The sequence below is a fragment of the Apium graveolens genome, chromosome 2 (assembly GCF_009905375.1).
Source record: "Apium graveolens cultivar Ventura chromosome 2, ASM990537v1, whole genome shotgun sequence".
In the NCBI taxonomy this organism is placed as follows: Eukaryota; Viridiplantae; Streptophyta; class Magnoliopsida; order Apiales; family Apiaceae; genus Apium; species Apium graveolens.
The window spans coordinates 63,218,186-63,238,692 of NC_133648.1; the positions used below are offsets into that span (position 1 = coordinate 63,218,186).

Sequence of the window (20,507 nt, forward strand, 5' to 3'; positions counted from 1 at the left end):
TCTTCTAGAATTTGGATTGCGCCAGTGACGGAGTTGAAGAATGAAATTTTACAGAAAGCTCATAATTTAAAGTATTCAATCCATTCAGAGAGTACCAAGATGTATAGAGATTTAAAGGAAAATTATTGGTGGCCAGATATGAAGAGGGAAATTGAGGAATGAATTAGCAGATGTTATATATGTCAAAAGAGTTAAAGTAGAGCATCAGAGATCAAGTGGATTGCTGCAGCCATTGAAGTTCCAGAGTGGAAGTGGGAGCATATCGCCATGGATTTCATAGTTGGGTTACCAAGCACAAAAGCTAATCATGATGCCATTTGGCTTATAGTGGATAGATTTACCAAGTCAGCTCATTTTTTGTCTATAAATGGAAGAGTTTCGCTCGACAAGTTAATTCATATGTACTTAAAAGAAATCGTAGTCCATCATGGAATTCCTGTGCCCATCATATCCGATTGAGATCCAGGATTTAATTTAAGATTTTGAAAGAGTTTTCAAGAATGTTTCGAAACGGAACTGAATATGAGTACGCCTTACCATCCACAGGCGGACGGCCAGAGTGAACGAACGATCCAGAAAATCGAAGACATGTTACGTGGTTGTGCTATTGATTTCAAAGGAAGTTGGAACAAGAATTTACCTCTGGTAGAATTTGCTTACAACAACAGTTATCACGCTAGAATTGGGATGCCACCCTACGAAGCCCTTTATGGACGCAAATGCAGATCTCCAGTGTATTGAGATGAAGTAGGTGAACACAAAATTCTTGGACTTAAATTAGTACAGCAGACAAAGGAAGCTGTTAACATTATCCAGAAAAGAGTGATAGCAGCACAAGATCGTCAAAGGAAATATGCAGATTAGTCAAGGAAAGATATGGAATTCGAAGAAGGAAACTTGGTATTACTGAAACTATCACCATGAACGGAATTAGCGAGATTTGGAAAGAAAGGAAAGCTGAGCCCAAGATATGTCGGATTCTAAAGCACGCTGGCAAAGTAGCTTACGAGTTGACGTTACCTCCGCACATGGAGCACATTCATAATGTTTTTCACGTATCAATGCTTAAGAAGTATAATTCAGACTTCAGGCATGTAATAGAATATGAGCCGATAGAGCTTCAGGCAGATTTGTCATATGTAGAGAATCCGATAGAGATTCTAGAGGAAAGAGATAAGGTATTGAGAAATAAAGTGATAAAATTAGTAAGAGTATTGTGGAAAACCCAAAATTTGAAAAGTGAACCTGGGAGTTAGAAAAAGATATGAGAGAAAAGTACCCTCATTTATTTCTTCGAAGATTCTGAGGACAGAATCCTTTTAAGGGGGGGGAAGATGTAATATCCGGGATATATCGTGTAAGTATTTTTGCTATTAAATAATTATTATATGTGTTCAGTATCCATTCTGTGAATTATTTGTTAAGTGTTAAATGTGTTTGGATGTTTAAAAATATTATTAATTGAGTATTTTAATTTTTATATGTCCAAAATAAAATATAGATAATTTTCATATCTTCCTAATTATTTTTATGTTGATTTATGAATTTATAGGAATCATATGAATTTTATAAAATCTTTTTCCGGGTATTTAAAACCTATTTTATAAAAACGGGAACCAACCGACGTCATCCGTTGTTATGTTTTTAGAACCCGAAACTCTTCCGAGAACTCCTTCCTAACCTAATTGCAATATTCCGAGCATTTTCCATGTTTCGACTTTTTCGATCCGGCGTACGGTTTGTCCTGCGCGGGTCCCGGCGCAACATTTTCGATACAATATTCGTTTCGGTAAATCAATAAAACTCGTATTTTTGATAAACGAGAGCTTTTTATTAAACTATCACAATTATCACCTCGTAATACGTGTAACCAGGCGCTGAGACCAAGACCGCGGTACAAATTGTATTGATTTGGATAATTATCTCAAAAACCGGTACCATTTGGATCAGTTTTTATAAATAAACGTACCGTTCTATATCCGTAATGATCCAACGGGATACTAATTTTCCATAATTATAAATAGCCTCTACCGTATTTTATTTCGTACTAGAAATCATTTGCAAACAGTATTTATAGAGTTTTTACAGAGAAAATACTATAATTCTATTTTGTTCTTCGTAATCAAACACAAATTCGGAGGCGTTATCGATATCCGATTTTGGCGTACATATACTCAAAACGAAGCTACTGAAATCTAGAATCCAAATCTTCCATCAATTTCAACCCAGAAACATCAGGTGATTTCCTATTTAATTATTTATATTCGAATTTCTTGGTATTTAAATTATGAATTTTTGTACGGATGATTGTTTGAATGATTTGATGATTGTATGTTGTAGAGCTTCTTTTCCTGATCATTTTGGTATATTATACTCTTGATTTGGAGTTCAATAACATGTTTAATTTTAGGTTTGATTCTCTGATTGAAGAAATTAGGGTTTATATTGTTTGAATGTTTTCAATTCGATTTGGGGGAATCTTTGTTAGGGGTTTTCAGTCGATCTTGATGGGTGCATCGTGTTCCTTATCAAATTTGCAATCGAATCATATATTCATATGTCACAAACGATTCCTGATAAGCTCGGAGTTGTCTTTTGAAGTTCTCGTCGGAGTTCTTCGCGTTTTGGCCAGCTTTTGGTTGAAAATCTGATTGAATGATTGTTGTTGATAGATTGTTGAATGGTTAGGTTTCTGGAGGTGTTTAGAATGATTTTGCATCGAAGAACAGATCAAACAAGGTTGTTTTGAACCCCAATTAAGGTCACCGGAATCCGGAAAGGGTCACCGGATTCTGGGTTCGTCCGGCGGTTCATCCCGACCCGGCGACCCGGTTCCTGACCCATTTCTTTTTATTAAAAACCCCGTTTTGATTCAAATTATTCCTAAATCAAAGTTGTTTTTGGCGTTTTTGCAAGTTAGTACCTGAAGTTTCCAGAATTTTACAAATTCTGGATTCCTGTTTTGAATTCTTTTAAAATTCGGATTTCTTTTTATTAATTATTTTAAAAATTGTTTTTAATTTAAAAAAAATCCGAAAATGATTTTTTTAATTCCAAAAACTATTTTTAATTCAAAATTAAATCTGAATTAATTATTTAATTAATTTCAGTTAATTTTTAATTGATTAATTAATCAATTAATTCGAAAATTAATTGATTAATTTATTTAATTAAATATTAATTGATTTTAATTAATTATTTAATTGGATTTAATTATTTAAAAATGATTTAAAAATTCTGAAAAATAGTTTCGAGCTTTAAAATATTATTTTAAATTATTTTCAAGGCTCGATAATTATTATAAAATTATTTTGAAGCTAGATTTGGCCAATCGAACCCTGTTTATTACTCCGAAATTGATCCAAAGACCCGTTTTAATTCCGAAAAATATTTTAAAAATCATTTTGAATACCCAAAAGTCTGTTTATGACCCGAGACTTCTTTATAAATGATATACCATTGATTATTTGACGTGTTATGTGTTATATGTGACGTGTTGGTTGACTGTCGGTCTATATATTTGGTAATTACTTGTTTATAGCATAACTTCGATCCGTTAATCGGATTTGGGTGAAACGAAGGGTAGATAGAAGTGTATGTCGAATAGAATCGTATGAGTTAAATATTGATAGATATTTATAATGCCTAGCAGAGTAAGCAAGGCGTAAGAAAGGGAAGCAGGTGATTAGAAAATAGAATTAACATGTAGAAAATACAGCAAGTAATCAGTGGATAGAAGCGAGGCATAAGAAAAGCAGACGAGTGATTTTTGAATGGAGTCATTAGACAAGTACAAGTGAAGTTGAAATTGATTATGATAAGGCAAGTATTTCTAAACCTTTCTCGAGATATAAAGCAAATATTTTTAAATTCTCTTGTGACATACTGTTAATACCCAAAATAGCTCTGTTTTATACTGTAAGCACTTTGAATCCTTCAGCCTTGAACCTAAGCCACATCATTTGATCTTTGAGCCGCAAGCCTTATTCTTTGTGAACCATTTCTTGTTGATTTACCATATATTAAACCACACAAATACGATACTACTCCACAAATATATAACCATCCTATACCAAACACTGGAACAAAATTATATAAACATACAGAAACTTTTATACTCAACCATACCCTGTGATATCAAAGTACTAAAACCTTGTAAAAATACTATTCATCTAATACCCGATTATCCTACCGGCTGGAGGCCACTTCTTTTATGTACTTTGACATACCCTTTCGGTAACCATGAATTTTTACCATGCTCTTATACAAATGTTTTATTGTTATTGATTATGATTTGGTTTTATTGAATTCTATTGTTTATCATATTGAACTGCTTTAGAATTGGATAGTTTTCTTTGTGTGGACCAGATTCGTGGTCAGACCATATCGATGGTCAAGTTAGGCCAATGTGTGCCTTGGATCCAGTAGTTAGAGCAATGTTGTGTGCTTTGCTCGGGGTTAGTGCGTGACTGATCAGCAGCCTAACCTTGGTTTTAAAAACTTAAAAATGAATATCCAATTCTATTAGTTGTCTCACAAGAAATTTGATTCCTTTGAATCATCTCGTTTGATCATTGTTTAACCTCAGTTATTGCTATTATGACTTGCTGAGCTAGTTAGCTCACTCTTGCGAATCTTTTTATATATTTTACAGTTAAGAAGGATATGGATGATAGTGAAGTTCTTCAGTCGAGAGTGCGAGCTAGGATTCCAGTTCGAGTTGGATCGAGCTAGCAGAAGCCTCATATGGTAGTGAGATAATAAGATTGTAAGAATAATTTCATTATCAGTTGTAAGTTAAATTAGTTGGGATTTGGTACGTTGTAATAAAAGTTAAGGTTGTGGCTTGTTTTCATACTTTAACCTGTTGCGATCCGTGGTTATGTACAGCAGGGTCATTGCAAATAATATTTTATATACAGGTTTATATATTGTGTATATATTGTGGACCCCAAACTTCTGACCCGGGTTTGGAGGGCGCTACACCAACCATCAAAATTGTGTACAAAGACATGCGATCAGATATGATAACATAATGCCTATATATTTTCTAGCAGTGTATGTCATTAAAGATTTCATGATACATAATATTTTTGGTATACCCAACAGTGGGACTATCTTCATTGGAACACACTATTCTTAAGCCAGCCGGAGACGTCACTCTTGATAAAAATGTCAAAGAGCAGACTTGAGTCTTTTTCCTTGAACAGTATCAAGCCTAAGAATTCTATCTGGAAGAAGATCAAGAAGATCATGCCTTAGAAGAATTATGAAGAAGCTTGGAGTTGAATAAATCTATTTTGGGAAAAATGTTCTAAGTCAAGATCTCTAAAAGTCATAGATTTAGTGTTATAGAGAAGTCATTCGAGAACTCCAAACGACTTATCGAGAAGTCAGGAAAGCTATTAGAGAACTCAGAGATATCGACAAGCCAAATTGAAGACATGAAGATTGGAGATATCGACAAGTCATTTCTTCACTAGAGAACTCAGAGTTATCGGCAAGTCAATATTCATTAGAGAACTCTGATTTATCGATAAGTCAAATTCCACTAGAGAACTTAGAGATATCGATAAGCCAAAATTCACTAGAGAACTCGGAGTTATCGACAACTCAAATTTTACTAGAGAACTCTGAGTTATCGATAAGTCAATAAGCCACTAGAGAACTCATATTTTTTACAGTTTAGCCCTGAGTTTTATTTATTGTCTTCGCATAACACACAGCAATAGGGAACTGTTTTCTTTTCATTTTGAAAGGAATCGTCTTATCTGCAAGGGTCATGTTTATCCTCGGTATGTATGCTCTTTTACCAATCTTGTTTCCGGTTATAATCAGGCCCTCAATAAGGAATGGGCAGCACTGAGTCACAATAAGACGCGTACCATTATACAGGCCTTTCTTTGGGTTCAGATTCCGAAGCAACATTATAGGAACACCTACTTTGACCTCTATTTTATGGTTGGGCATACCGCTGAACCTGAGTGTGTTAAAATATTTCGGGGGATAGAGTGTTTCATCAGAAGTGGCGGAGCCTTTACAGATGGAGTCACAACTTTTATAAACATGTGCAGTACATGGCAAACGGCTTAAAACCTCACGATTGATCTTTTCCACATACTCATTAAGGGGTGTTAATATTGCTCGTTCCCGTAGGTAGTTTGTATTTCCATGATTGTGGGGCAGGTCATGGTATATTTCATCAACAATCGCTATGATTGGGTCCCCAGAGTAGGTGACATGGACCTACAATATCACCAAAGGTGAAGAAATTAACTATCTCAGACTAATACCTTTAAATCATATTAAATAATGCCTAAGGAGTTTGTAGTGTAAATATATTATTGGCAGTGACTGGGTGTAACACCCCCAGATCCGGGGTCGGGAATCCGGGTCGTCACGGTCTTTCTTTCCACAATATCACTTCACTTAATTAATAATAAATAACCTTATGCTGTGACCCCACACTAACACACACCACAACCCGTTATAGTCTCAGAGATGAAATTTAAATAAGTACAAGTCTTTGAATCCACAATTTAAAAGTTATTACAACCCAAAATGATTACTTGATAAATTTACAGTTAATTGCCATTATCTGCCACAAGTTATAATTATACATAATTGATTCTCAAAAGTAGATGGTCTGATCTACAATAGATCTACCTCTGCAGCTATAGCAGCTACAACATCAACGGGAAGACGCGGGACGCTTCCCACGCTTCCCACAACATCCCAGCTATTACATAATTGAACCTCTGTTATGTAAAGTATGAACAGAGTTGCAATATCCAATGAATTTGGAAGGAAAAGAAAACCTTTGGCATAAACCAGATATCTTGCTGATCAGGCAAAGATACCCATAAGTAACCTTTTCTACTAGTAGATGGACGAATTCCCCACTGGTCATCACCCTGGCCGCATTAGGACCTATGCTGGACTGCCACTCAGCCACTTATGCATTTGATGGACTCCCACTGAGCCACTTACACTATCATGGACGCCCACTGAGCCCATGTTGCTTATGCGGACTCAATAGATGGACTTACTTCCCGAACGTTGGGTAAGTAATCAATTCATTTACCAAAACTGCAACCTTGTTGCGAATATAAAATACACCACAGAGCCGGATTCCCCAGGTTTTGAACGAGTATTTAAATCCCCTTTAAAAGGAAGATCTTAAATATAAAAAATGAGTTTTGGGATCCGCTCTAACTTTTAAAAATCATTTTAAAGACTCGAAAACACTTTAAAGAGTGTTTGGAGTAAAGCTGATTTAATGAAGTAAATCAGTCCCCAGAATATTTAGAAAATGACTGAATATTATTATTTAAATAATATTCCCATAAAGAATAATCTTTTATAAAAATAATTGAAGTAGAAGTATTAAAATTTATACTTGAAACGAGTATTAAATAACCAAAGATATACTTATATGAAAGTATTATCTTTATTTGAATAATCGAAAATAAGTTTGATTATTAACACCTTATTCTTTACTAAAATAAAGAATATATTTCAGCAAATAATCGGAGTCATAGATCCTCAAATGAATATTCAAATAATATTCATTAATAAAATATAAAAGAGTCATAAGCCCTCGAATGAATATTCAAAATAATATTCATTAATAAAATAAAGTGAGTCATACATCCTCAATTGAATATTCATATAATATTCATTTAATATAAAGGAGTCATACGCCTTCGAATAATATTCGAAATAATATTCAATAATAAAATAAGGTTAAAGTTATCGAATAAACCTTATTCGATTATAGTTTTAAAAACTATATCCATATATATATATAAATAAATATATATATATATAATATACTCGGGAACATCGACTCCCGGTTTAGAAATATGTTCACCTTTTATCCCCTATACTAAGGGTATACGCAACTACTTGCTTATTTCTAGCATAGGTATTATGCAACTATAAGCATTGAAATCAACAGATAGATAACCAGATTACGAAACAGACATGCATATATACCATATTAGCATGCTCCAATATATCGCAAAATTTGCTAATAACAATCATGCAATATCACAAGATAATGCATATACATATATTTACATCACAACAACAGTATAACGGGTAGAAAACTTGCCTGAGCAACTGGGGGTTACGAATGGCTCGGGACGAGTCTGGTAACCTATAAGCAACAAGTAAGTTGGAATTAAACCAAAGTCACTTGTAAATCTATACTTTAACTAACTTAGACTCTAACGCTCGTTTTGCGCTCACTGATTCGCTTAAGTCACTCGGGTACCCTCGGCTCCACCATTTTTAATAATTTAACCTTTACGAGTTTTAAAGCGATTCCTTCGCGAGTGTCTTACCAACTGCCTAACACACTTACCATAAATGTTTCATACATTAATTAACCCTTTTTGGTCTTTAACCTATGTTTCAAAGTAAGGCGAGGGAAAAAGTTTCGTTCGCGAAACGCCGTTACTTGAAACGGTCGTTTCTCCTAAACCGTGCATCGGAATTGAACGAACTACATATCAAAACGAAGCTCGTAACATGAGCTATCTAAACATGGCAGTGGTCATAATCTAGCAGGGGGTCCTCGGGTCCTAATGTTATGCACAAAACAGTCTAAAGAAAATCGGACGTTACGACGGCTATGTTTACGCGATTACCAATATTTATACCACTCCAATTCTTTACCAATTCACTACAAACCACCCAACCATCATCAATACATCAAACACAACTTATATCAAGGCAAAGTCAGTCCATAATCTCAAGGTTTTCCAACTTATTCAACCGCAAACATGATCTACTAACCATAACTTAAGATTCATTAACCATTAACCAAGATTCATATCCAAAATCACCACAAATCCAACCAAACTATCTAACATACATGGATCTTGCTATACATACATGGATATTTCTATATATACATTAATCCATCCATGAACTCATCAAAACTCAAAGTTCAAACTATAAGTTAAAGGTGAAAGTTGTTTATACCTCCTTGAAGCTTCCTAACACAACCCAAGAGCTTTGAATGCCTAAAAGAACCTTGATCCTTGCTTGTATAACCTTAATCTTTCATAAAAATTCAAGAAAACTAAAGTTATTTCTTGAAGGTTACTATTCACCATCTTCTTCCTTGATTTATTGGAAGAGATTGTGAAGGAATTAGGAGCTTAAACTTATAGCATATCCATATCTATGTACAAGGAAGCTTAGATAATTACCTTGTGATTTAACAATGCTTGGAACTTGATTTTTGAAATTCTTGCCCTTGAAAAAGATGAAAAGCCGAGAGCAAGATGATGAGAATGAAATGATTTTGTGTTTTTTGATTTGTTTGGCTTAGCTTGGTTGTTTTTTGTTTTGTTTTTGGTTAATTACCTTAATAACCTTATATTTGTGTGGTTATAAACCAACCACACCTCCTCCTTCCCTATGTCATGCTTACATCACATTGCTATGTCATCCTCCCTTCCTTGTCCTCTTCTCATTGGTTGGGTGACATCACTTCCTCTAATCCCTTTGCTTAACTTCCTAATTGTTTGCCTAATGACCGCTGATCTGTTATACGGTTCGCTTAACTTTCGTTTTCGTTTATCGTTTGAGGGATCATACCCGGGGTCTTATTACTTAGGTTCCCTTAACCTTTCTCAATATATTATATTCCTTTTATGATCCTCTCCTATAATCCTTTAATTTAAATCCTTTTTATCCTGTTACCTTATACTCATTTCTCTCCGTATCTAGTGGATTTCCGGGAAAAATCAAAGTGTTCGGATTTGGATTCTGACGATCTTTACCTACACTTATATCCCATATAAAGTACTAATAAAATCTCAGAATATCCATATCAGAACCCCTACATAGTGTGGCATGAAAAGTTTTCTCATTCAGCAAAAACACTATTCATAAGGGTTTCAAAAATTTTCCAAAAATTGGGGTTATTACAGTCTCCCCTCCTTAAAAGGATTCCGTCCCGGAATCAGATAGAAATGAATAGGGATACTTTCTTAGTATTGCACTTTCTAACTCTCAAGTCAATTTTCCCACATTGTGGTTCTACCATCAAACTCTGACTAGTTTGATAACCCTTCACCTAAGCACTTGTCCTTTTTCGATCTATAACCCTTTCTGGTTGCTCCATATAGGTTACGTCGGGTTGCATATCTATGCGCTCATATGCCTCTATTTATCTGGCATCTGAATTACACTTCCTTAACATTGATACGTGAAACACGTTACGACCTGCTACATGTTCGGGGTTAGGGCTAGCTCATATGCTAACTTCCCAAACGTCTTAATATATCCAAGGGTCCAACAAATTGTAGTCTTAGCTTTCCTTTCTTTCCGAACCTCATCAATCCTTTCCAAGGGATACCTATAACATTACTAGGTCCCCTATTTCATACTCTTTATCCTTTCGTGTCAAATCAACATACTTATCATGTCCATCTTGGGCTACTACTAGCCGTCCTCTGATTAGATCTATCATATCCTTGGTCCTTTGGACTACTGCGGGTCCGAGCATCTTGCGCTCTACAACTTCATCCTAACATAAGGGAGATCGATATTGTCTTCCCTCAAGGATCTCATAAGGCGATATCTCAATACTGACATATGATCTATTGTCATAAGAAAACTCAATCCGCGTTATGTGATCATTCAAATTTCTTTCAAGTCTATTGCACAGACTCTCATTATAGCTTCTAGATTTATAGCTTTTGCTTCTTAATACCCATTCTTTTCCAGTTCGTAATCGCTACTACCTTCCGTTCCTAATATTATACTGGTTATACTTTTGCTCGCTAGCGTTCTATAACCATTTAATAACCACGTCAACCTTAGTATCACGAATGTGTTCCCATTCCGCATACTACCACCACTTTATTACTCCTTTTTCAGTTATTTCTATTTTCCAAAGTTTGATTAATCATATAGAAGTAAAGGAATTTGTTGAGAGATCACTATGATCATGAACACTTGTTATATCGCATAGTTAGTACAGAAGGTGGCCAGCCTTTAGTACTTGACAAGCAATTAAACAATAGATGGTATCCTACTAGGCTTCTATCACACAGATAGATAGTCATTCGGCAATACCTCCCCTTTCTGGAAGGGTTGTTCTTCTCAGCTTACATGAAATGAAAAGAAGAGAAAAGAACGAACTGAAGAGAATTGTATATATGAAAAAAAAAATATATACTGCCACAAAATATCTGGCTTGGAATCTACCTCTGAACTATAGAGGTTTGTCATAGAAGAACAAAACATATATGTATTTATATCAACATCAAGTATTATAGCATCGCATTTCACGTGCTTAAATATTTTCGCTATCCCGTCCATCATTCTATGGACCCATGCTCTTCCTTGAGCTTATACATAATCACCTTTGAAACTCCCTCGACATCGAAAATCGAATCTGGGATCTCATTCTATACATCATCGTTACTAGAATTCTATGCTTGCACCGCAACCTTCCTCGTATAATAATACGACTCTCTATTGATAAGAAAGAATAATTATTCACTAGGTAGATACTCTACTTAATTAGTCTATCAATGATAACTTATACACTACCACGACCCGATTAGTGGTACTCAATCTCAACACCCATTCCAATACAACTCTCACGGTTGTAATCAGCTCATTACTCACAGAATCATTGCTGCCTTACTATGGTCCACCACTGACCTACTGTAGTCATTCATTTTCCATGAAGTCTTAATAGCTAACCATACGGAGTCTATCCATGTCGTATCAAATCATTCTAAGGAGGTAATATAATCACCATTCCTGATTCATGAAGAACACTCCTGATCCTGACATACATACATGACATGAAGCAGATAAAATTGCAAAAGAGTTTCGCTCAAAGCAACGATAGCAGGTTAATACCATTCTTAATCATATGCCTTCAATAGAAGACTTAACTCAAAGGTTTGTTTGGTCCTTTTTGAAACATGGTCCTGGCTTATCTCAAGATAGGACCTTCTAAGATAGATAGCCCGTTCATGGCGATTACACAAATTAAACCTTTACCAACTACTATTACGGTTGGATATTGCACAGTCATCAGAAGGAATGTCAATCTTCCAAACCATAATACAACCTTCACAGTTTTAACCATCATCACTGTATTCCTTTGGCACAAGTGCCTATAATTATCCTCTTACCTTTAAAGTGTCGGCCACCTCTTTGGCCTTTCCTGATAGTACAATTTCCTTACAGTCAATGTCATTTTAACCACCTCCAAATAAATTTTCTACCTTATTTTAATCACTGCTTATGTGAAGATGTTTTCCTTAAAATCTGGTGAGTAAAAAAAAATATCACCATTATTTTATAAGTTATTGCCTCAGTCTTTAGAGGTTAATCACTGTCATGACTGACTCTCAATCATAATTAGAACATCTTTTATCTTAAGTCCTAATTGCCCTAAACAATTTCGACCATTACTGGTTCGATCCATACTTTCTCGTGGTTTAACACGTGCCCCACTTGGCAACATTATAATTATGTCATATTTCCTTTATCAACATTTTTATTCTTGAGAATTTCGAATATTTCCTTTCTCCTTGTAAAACCTCTAAGGTTATCCTTCAATCGTTCCTCCTGTATTCCCTATATACAGGGCATATCAAATACCATTTACTGATACTAGAACCATTGTCTATTTACTTCTGAAAAATTTCTCCACTGATCCTTAAAGGTTATTATTACCTTAACCCTTTCCAATTCATACTGTCAAAACTCATACTATCCCTATTAAGGGTGAAATGCCAACCTTTATGCATTCCCCTAGGATTCGTTTTAAGTTACCAATGTTCTATTCTTAATTCCACCTTTAAAAGGTACATGCATCCTTCCATGGATAAATCAAGTCATATATCCTTGATAGATTATCTTATTCATCATTCCCACCTCGATAGTCTATACCTAACTTCATAATAGCATCCTTATTCAAGTTAAGGTCAATCCACATGGCCTCCAAAAGATAAAAATGGTTATCCGCTTTTCTTTCCTGATTTGGTAATGATCACATGGATGATCTAGAAGATATTGGTCATGTTCAACGTGAACTTCTTCTTAATAAATCCTTATTTACTTTTGTTGTTTATCTCAACAGTCATCTCAATGTTGGGATATCTTTCATACCTGGCGTCTCCCTTCCAGGGTATCAAGCCACCGGTCTTACACTTCACATTCTTGAAGGTCACTTCCTTCATCCAATTTTCCTACCTTCTTACTTTCTTGTCTCCTTAGTCTATCCGCGTCTTATTATTTATCCTTCGAACTATCTCAAGGTTTCCTTGAATCCTCCCAACTTACAGGGGATAAAATGTACATAACTCGTATGCCTTCAACCATCAACTTTAACTCATGGTGAATCACCCTCATACCAATGATTACATACTTTCCTATTTCTATTGCTACGAGTCTTTAGGGTTTCCTCATACCCAACTCCCTTATCATTTCTCAAACTCTATTGCCTTTATATTCCTTTCCACTTCAGTTTCTTTTTATTTTCCTTTCTCCTATCATTATTTCACGAACCAATCACAACATAAGCATTGATTTCAAACATCCCGTCATTCCGGATTCGTGTCCTCAAAACGAATCTTGATAACTTTTACAACTTAGATTCCTAATTCATCATACTCGTCTGCCTTTGTTCTGGCTCTAAAGCTTTTACACTCTCTCCATAACCTTGGGAATTACTTTCCCGAAAATAATTGGCTGAACTTTAATCAGTTCATCATAACCTCTGGCTCCGTGCCTTTCTTGGTCTTTCACCAGCGGGTGGTCTCTCTCTTAGGAGGGTAAGTGACAAAAACAGTCCTTTTGAGATTCGCCAATCATTTAGAATCTCAAATGATTCCTATATTTCCTTTAGCCAGGCTCTTGCCTCGATTGGGCCAGCTTGTTCCTTGGAACTCTGAGAGCTGAGCGACTTAAAGGTCCTGAAAGAATTTCTCACCGCACTGTCTCCTCAGGGTGGTGGTTGGGGATAATAGTCTAAGTTCTTTTTAGACAGGTCCATGAATTTCCGTATAGGAGTACCGTCTCGGGTCTCCTTTCCTTACTCGACTTTCTGTTTCCTTAGTATGAAATGTTTCATCCTACTCCCCATAATTGGGTTCATCTTTTAATTTAAAATCCTTATTTTCCACTCCATTATGTCATGGGTTCCTTCTATCTTGATGGTGACCTCCCTGACTATCACGTTCAGGGTTTACTCTAAATCTTATTCCTCAAACTATGGCTCTCATCTAAGTTCTCATCCTTACGCTCTTGAACTTTCGGAACCCAAATTCTATAGGAATACCTCATTATTCCCTTATCATCTTTCTCGATATTAATCTTTTATCTAATTGTTGGCTCCCTGCCTTCATTCATAACTTTTTCTGGCACAATATGATCTTTTCCAATAATTCGGGCTGTATTGCAATCTCAAACAGCTTTTCGGTACCGGCTCTGGTTACCTTCACTTCTATTTCCATTTTCTCAAAATCTCTTATAAACTCTCCAAAAGACATTATCACCTTGAGTCTCTCCTTTTTACTAAGGGCATCAGCCACCATATTGGCTTTCCCCGAATGATAAAGAATCTCCCAATCATTATTCTTGATTAGCTCTAACTGCCTCCTCTGGCATATGTTGAGCTCTTTCTACGTAAGAATGTACTAGAGCACTTATGGCTTAGGTAATTCTCGCACTTCTCTCCATACAAGTAGTGCCTCCAATCCTTAGGGTAAAACTATTGCCACGAGCCTAAGCTCATGGGCGGGGATATTGAATTTCATATTACCTTAATTGTCTTGACGCAGACGCGATTATCTTGCTGTGCTAAGAAGCACCCTAATTCCTTATGCGAAGCGTCACTTACAAATCACAAAATCTCCTTTTTCCATCCGGCAATGCCAGCATAGGGGCCATCACCAACCTCTGCTTCAGTTCTTGAAAGCTGTTCTCGCATTTCTCTGTCCATTCGAACTTCTCAGTCTTACGAGTAAGCCGCGTTAAAGGGGCTACTATCTTTATAACTTGAACGAACCTCCGGTAGTGACCGGCCAATCCTACCTCTGGTAGTCGACCAAACCATGGTCATCAATTCATCAGTGGTCCTTTATCCAATCCTGTCAGGATCCTCCATGGGATCCTCCTCAACAACTATCCCTTCTAGGACAACATCCTCAACCGCTAAATCCTCAATATCAACATCATCCGGTCCTGCATTAGGACACTCTATCGGATCCACAATCCGATCTCCAATTAGTAATAAAATATCATCGCGATGTTGCTCCTCAACCTCAGGGTTCGGAGTCCCGCTACCATACACGATAACGAACTACGCTCCTATCACGATATTTATAAGGGTTCCCATAAGGGTTTTAACTGTCAGTGCTACGTTAGGTAGCCCGACTATGAACTTGGCAAGAGTTCTTATTATCTTAGTTAACTTATTATCTTAACGTCCCATCATCTCTGAGGTTTATAACGCTTAGCTCTGATACCATTTCTGTAACACCCCCAGATCCGGGGTCGGGAATCCGGGTCGTCACGGTCTTTCTTTCCACAATATCACTTCACTTAATTAATAATAAATAACCTTATGCTGTGACCCCACACTAACACACACCACATCCCGTTATAGTCTCAGAGATGAAATTTAAATAAGTACAAGTCTTTGAATCCACAATTTAAAAGTTATTACAACCCAAAATGATTACTTGATAAATTTACAGTTAATTGCCATTATCTGCCACAAGTTATAATTATACATAATTGATTCTCAAAAGTAGATGGTCTGATCTACAATAGATCTACCTCTGCAGCTATAGCAGCTACAACATCAACGGGAAGACGCGGGACGCTTCCCACGCGCTTGCGCTGGGTCTGCTGGAGTCTGGCCATCTTTCCTAACTGTTATTGTGTGATGAAGAAATAAAGCAAGGGTGAGCAGCAAGCCCACCAAAATAATATGTATAATGATTTACAATATATGAGCCTACTCATAATACTCATGAAAGTCTTGGTCAAAAGAAATGAACCAAGTTTGATATCTTAATGCGATGAAGTCGCAAAATATTCAGTATATATATACATATATACTTTTCAAAATATTGGAAGTTCTCTTCCATGCATAATATACACAAAGTCCCAGTGTATAACTGTATAAAAAATATCGTTGCAAGGTGATCTCATATATCTAACCTTGTCTCAACGTTTTTTTTCTGAAAATCTTTGTCATTCATAAGACAATTATTAATTAGATATAAGTTTAAAAGATGAGGTTACCAAATACCCCAATATACTTATATCTTTCCCAATACTACTTGAACTACCACCGTTCAAGTTATAATCAGTTTCAAAAGTTCATCACATAGATGAGACTACAAGACAAGATTTGAATAGATTCAATCTTTGAAATATTATTGAATGAAAACGTTATGAGATACTTTATTTAGTTCCGATATATATATATCCACATATATATATCTCTAAAACATTTCCTGGAACCTCTGTTATGTAAAGTATGAACAGAGTTGCAATATCCAATGAATTTGGAAGGAAAAGAAAACCTTTGGCATAAACCAGATATCTTGCTGATCAGGCAAAGATACCCATAAGTAACCTTTTCTACTAGTAGATGGACGAATTCCCCACTGGTCATCACCCTGGCCGCATTAGGACCTATGCTGGACTGCCACTCAGCCACTTATGCATTTGATGGACTCCCACTGAGCCACTTACACTATCATGGACGCCCACTGAGCCCATGTTGCTTATGCGGACTCAATAGATGGACTTACTTCCCGAACGTTGGGTAAGTAATCAATTCATTTACCAAAACTGCAACCTTGTTGCGAATATAAAATACACCACAGAGCCGGATTCCCCAGGTTTTGAACGAGTATTTAAATCCCCTTTAAAAGGAAGATCTTAAATATAAAAAATGAGTTTTGGGATCCGCTCTAACTTTTAAAAATCATTTTGAAGACTCGAAAACACTTTAAAGAGTGTTTGGAGTAAAGCTGATTTAATGAAGTAAATCAGTCCCCAGAATATTTAGAAAATGACTGAATATTATTATTTAAATAATATTCCCATAAAGAATAATCTTTTATAAAAATAATTGAAGTATAAGTATTAAAATTTATACTTGAAACGAGTATTAAATAACCAAAGATATACTTATATGAAAGTATTATCTTTATTTGAATAATCGAAAATAAGTTTGATTATTAACACCTTATTCTTTACTAAAATAAAGAATATATTTCAGCAAATAATCGGAGTCATAGATCCTCAAATGAATATTCAAATAATATTCATTAATAAAATATAAAAGAGTCATAAGCCCTCGAATGAATATTCAAAATAATATTCATTAATAAAATAAAGTGAGTCATACATCCTCAATTGAATATTCATATAATATTCATTTAATATAAAGGAGTCATACGCCTTCGAATAATATTCGAAATAATATTCAATAATAAAATAAGGTTAAAGTTATCGAATAAACCTTATTCGATTAATAGTTTTAAAAACTATATCCATATATATATATATAAATAAATATATATATATATATAATATACTCGGGAACATCGACTCCCGGTTTAGAAATATGTTCACCTTTTATCCCCTATACTAAGGGTATACGCAACTACTTGCTTATTTCTAGCATAGGTATTATGCAACTATAAGCATTGAAATCAACAGATAGATAACCAGATTACGAAACAGACATGCATATATACCATATTAGCATGCTCCAATATATCGCAAAATTTGCTAATAACAATCATGCAATATCACAAGATAATGCATATACATATATTTACATCACAACAACAGTATAACGGGTAGAAAACTTGCCTGAGCAACTGGGGGTTACGAATGGCTCGGGACGAGTCTGGTAACCTATAAGCAACAAGTAAGTTGGAATTAAACCAAAGTCACTTGTAAATCTATACTTTAACTAACTTAGACTCTAACGCTCGTTTTGCGCTCACTGATTCGCTTAAGTCACTCGGGTACCCTCGGCTCCACCATTTTTAATAATTTAACCTTTACGAGTTTTAAAGCGATTCCTTCGCGAGTGTCTTACCAACTGCCTAACACACTTACCATAAATGTTTCATACATTAATTAACCCTTTTTGGTCTTTAACCTATGTTTCAAAGTAAGGCGAGGGAAAAAGTTTCGTTCGCGAAACGCCGTTACTTGAAACGGTCGTTTCTCCTAAACCGTGCATCAGAATCGAACAAACTACATATCAAAACGAAGCTCGTAACATGAGCTATCTAAACATGGCAGTGGTCATAATCTAGCAGGGGGTCCTCGGGTCCTAATGTTATGCACAAAACAGTCTAAAGAAAATCGGACGTTACGACGGCTATGTTTACGCGATTACCAATATTTATACCACTCCAATTCTTTACCAATTCACTACAAACCACCCAACCATCATCAATACATCAAACACAACTTATATCAAGGCAAAGTCAGTCCATAATCTCAAGGTTTTCCAACTTATTCAACCGCAAACATGATCTACTAACCATAACTTAAGATTCATTAACCATTAACCAAGATTCATATCCAAAATCACCACAAATCCAACCAAACTATCTAACATACATGGATCTTGCTATACATACATGGATATTTCTATATATACATTAATCCATCCATGAACTCATCAAAACTCAAAGTTCAAACTATAAGTTAAAGGTGAAAGTTGTTTATACCTCCTTGAAGCTTCCTAACACAACCCAAGAGCTTTGAATGCCTAAAAGAACCTTGATCCTTGCTTGTATAACCTTAATCTTTCATAAAAATTCAAGAAAACTAAAGTTATTTCTTGAAGGTTACTATTCACCATCTTCTTCCTTGATTTATTGGAAGAGATTGTGAAGGAATTAGGAGCTTAAACTTATAGCATATCCATATCTATGTACAAGGAAGCTTAGATAATTACCTTGTGATTTAACAATGCTTGGAACTTGATTTTTGAAATTCTTGCCCTTGAAAAAGATGAAAAGCCGAGAGCAAGATGATGAGAATGAAATGATTTTGTGTTTTTTGATTTGTTTGGCTTAGCTTGGTTGTTTTTTTGTTTTGTTTTTGGTTAATTACCTTAATAACCTTATATTTGTGTGGTTATAAACCAACCACACCTCCTCCTTCCCTATGTCATGCTTACATCACATTGCTATGTCATCCTCCCTTCCTTGTCCTCTTCTCATTGGTTGGGTGACATCACTTCCTCTAATCCCTTTGCTTAACTTCCTAATTGTTTGCCTAATGACCGCTGATCTGTTATACGGTTCGCTTAACTTTCGTTTTCGTTTATCGTTTGAGGGATCATACCCGGGATCTTATTACTTAGGTTCCCTTAACCTTTCTCAATATATTATATTCCTTTTATGATCCTCTCCTATAATCCTTTAATTTAAATCCTTTTTATCCTGTTACCTTATACTCAATTCTCTCCGTATCTAGTGGATTTCCGGGAAAAATCAAAGTGTTCGGATTTGGATTCTGACGATCTTTACATACACTTATATCACATATAAAGTACAAATAAAATCTCAGAATATCCATATCAGAACCCCTACATAGTGTGGCATGAAAAGTTTTCTCATTCAGCAAAAACACTATTCATAAGGGTTTCAAAAATTTTCCAAAAATTGGGGTTATTACACTGGGGGATGATGTACCTCTTTTGGGATTTGAACCCAGGATGGATCAACGTCATCATCAAGCGTAAAAACTGGAACCAAACCATTACCAATGCTTAACACCCAAACCTTAAAATGTACTAGTTTCCCATCTACAGTAACCGGGGGGACATCTGATTCTATACGCATATTTTGCAAAAGCTGAAAAATGATACATTCTTGCCATAGATAAGAATTGCTTATGCTTGCGCCTACTATAGCTTCACGGCCCTCCCCTGTAATAATTGGCAAGATCTTTCTAAAGTCACCGCCTAGTAGCACTGTTAATCCTCCAAAAGGTAATGTATGGGCATTTGGCTTGATGGCCTGGCCCACATCGCGAAAAGTTCGATCAACGACCTCGAAAATGTGGCGATGGTTCAGGGGAGCCTCATCCCAAACAACAAGATGCATTTTACATATTAGTTCAGTGAGGTGGGTTTATTTCATAAGTGCTTGATTCGTTTATATCAATGGGAATTCTAAATCGAGAATAAGCGGTCCTACCACCCTCAATAAGCAACGATGCTATACCTGATGATGCAACTGCCAACACTATTTGACCTTTGCTTCTGACTTTTGAGATAATAGTTGACCATAGGAAAGTCTTGCCAGTACCGCCATGCCCATACACAAAATATAAACCACCAGCCTGAATCCACGGAATGCTTGACTTGATCAAATACCATCCTTTGCATATGGTTTAGGTTGCGAATATGGTGTTCGGCTTGGACCTGCAGTTGGTGACAGTCATATAACATCTCCTCAAGTAGG

At 35.7% G+C, this 20,507-nt stretch overlaps 1 protein-coding gene across 1 annotated transcript in view; it reads right to left on the minus strand.

Moving 5' to 3' along the window:
• The window catches only part of LOC141690263 (uncharacterized), a 43,013-nt gene extending 22,866 nt beyond the window's left edge, over positions 1 to 20,147 (minus strand). The window contains exons 1-2 of the mRNA XM_074494967.1: positions 19,734 to 20,147; positions 5,814 to 6,246 (exon numbers count right to left, since the gene is read on the minus strand). Of these exons, the coding sequence (XP_074351068.1) occupies positions 5,814 to 6,246; positions 19,734 to 20,147 (847 nt within the window). The remainder of the gene's footprint in view (positions 1 to 5,813; positions 6,247 to 19,733) is intronic.
• Between the last annotated feature and the right edge of the window lie 360 nt (positions 20,148 to 20,507).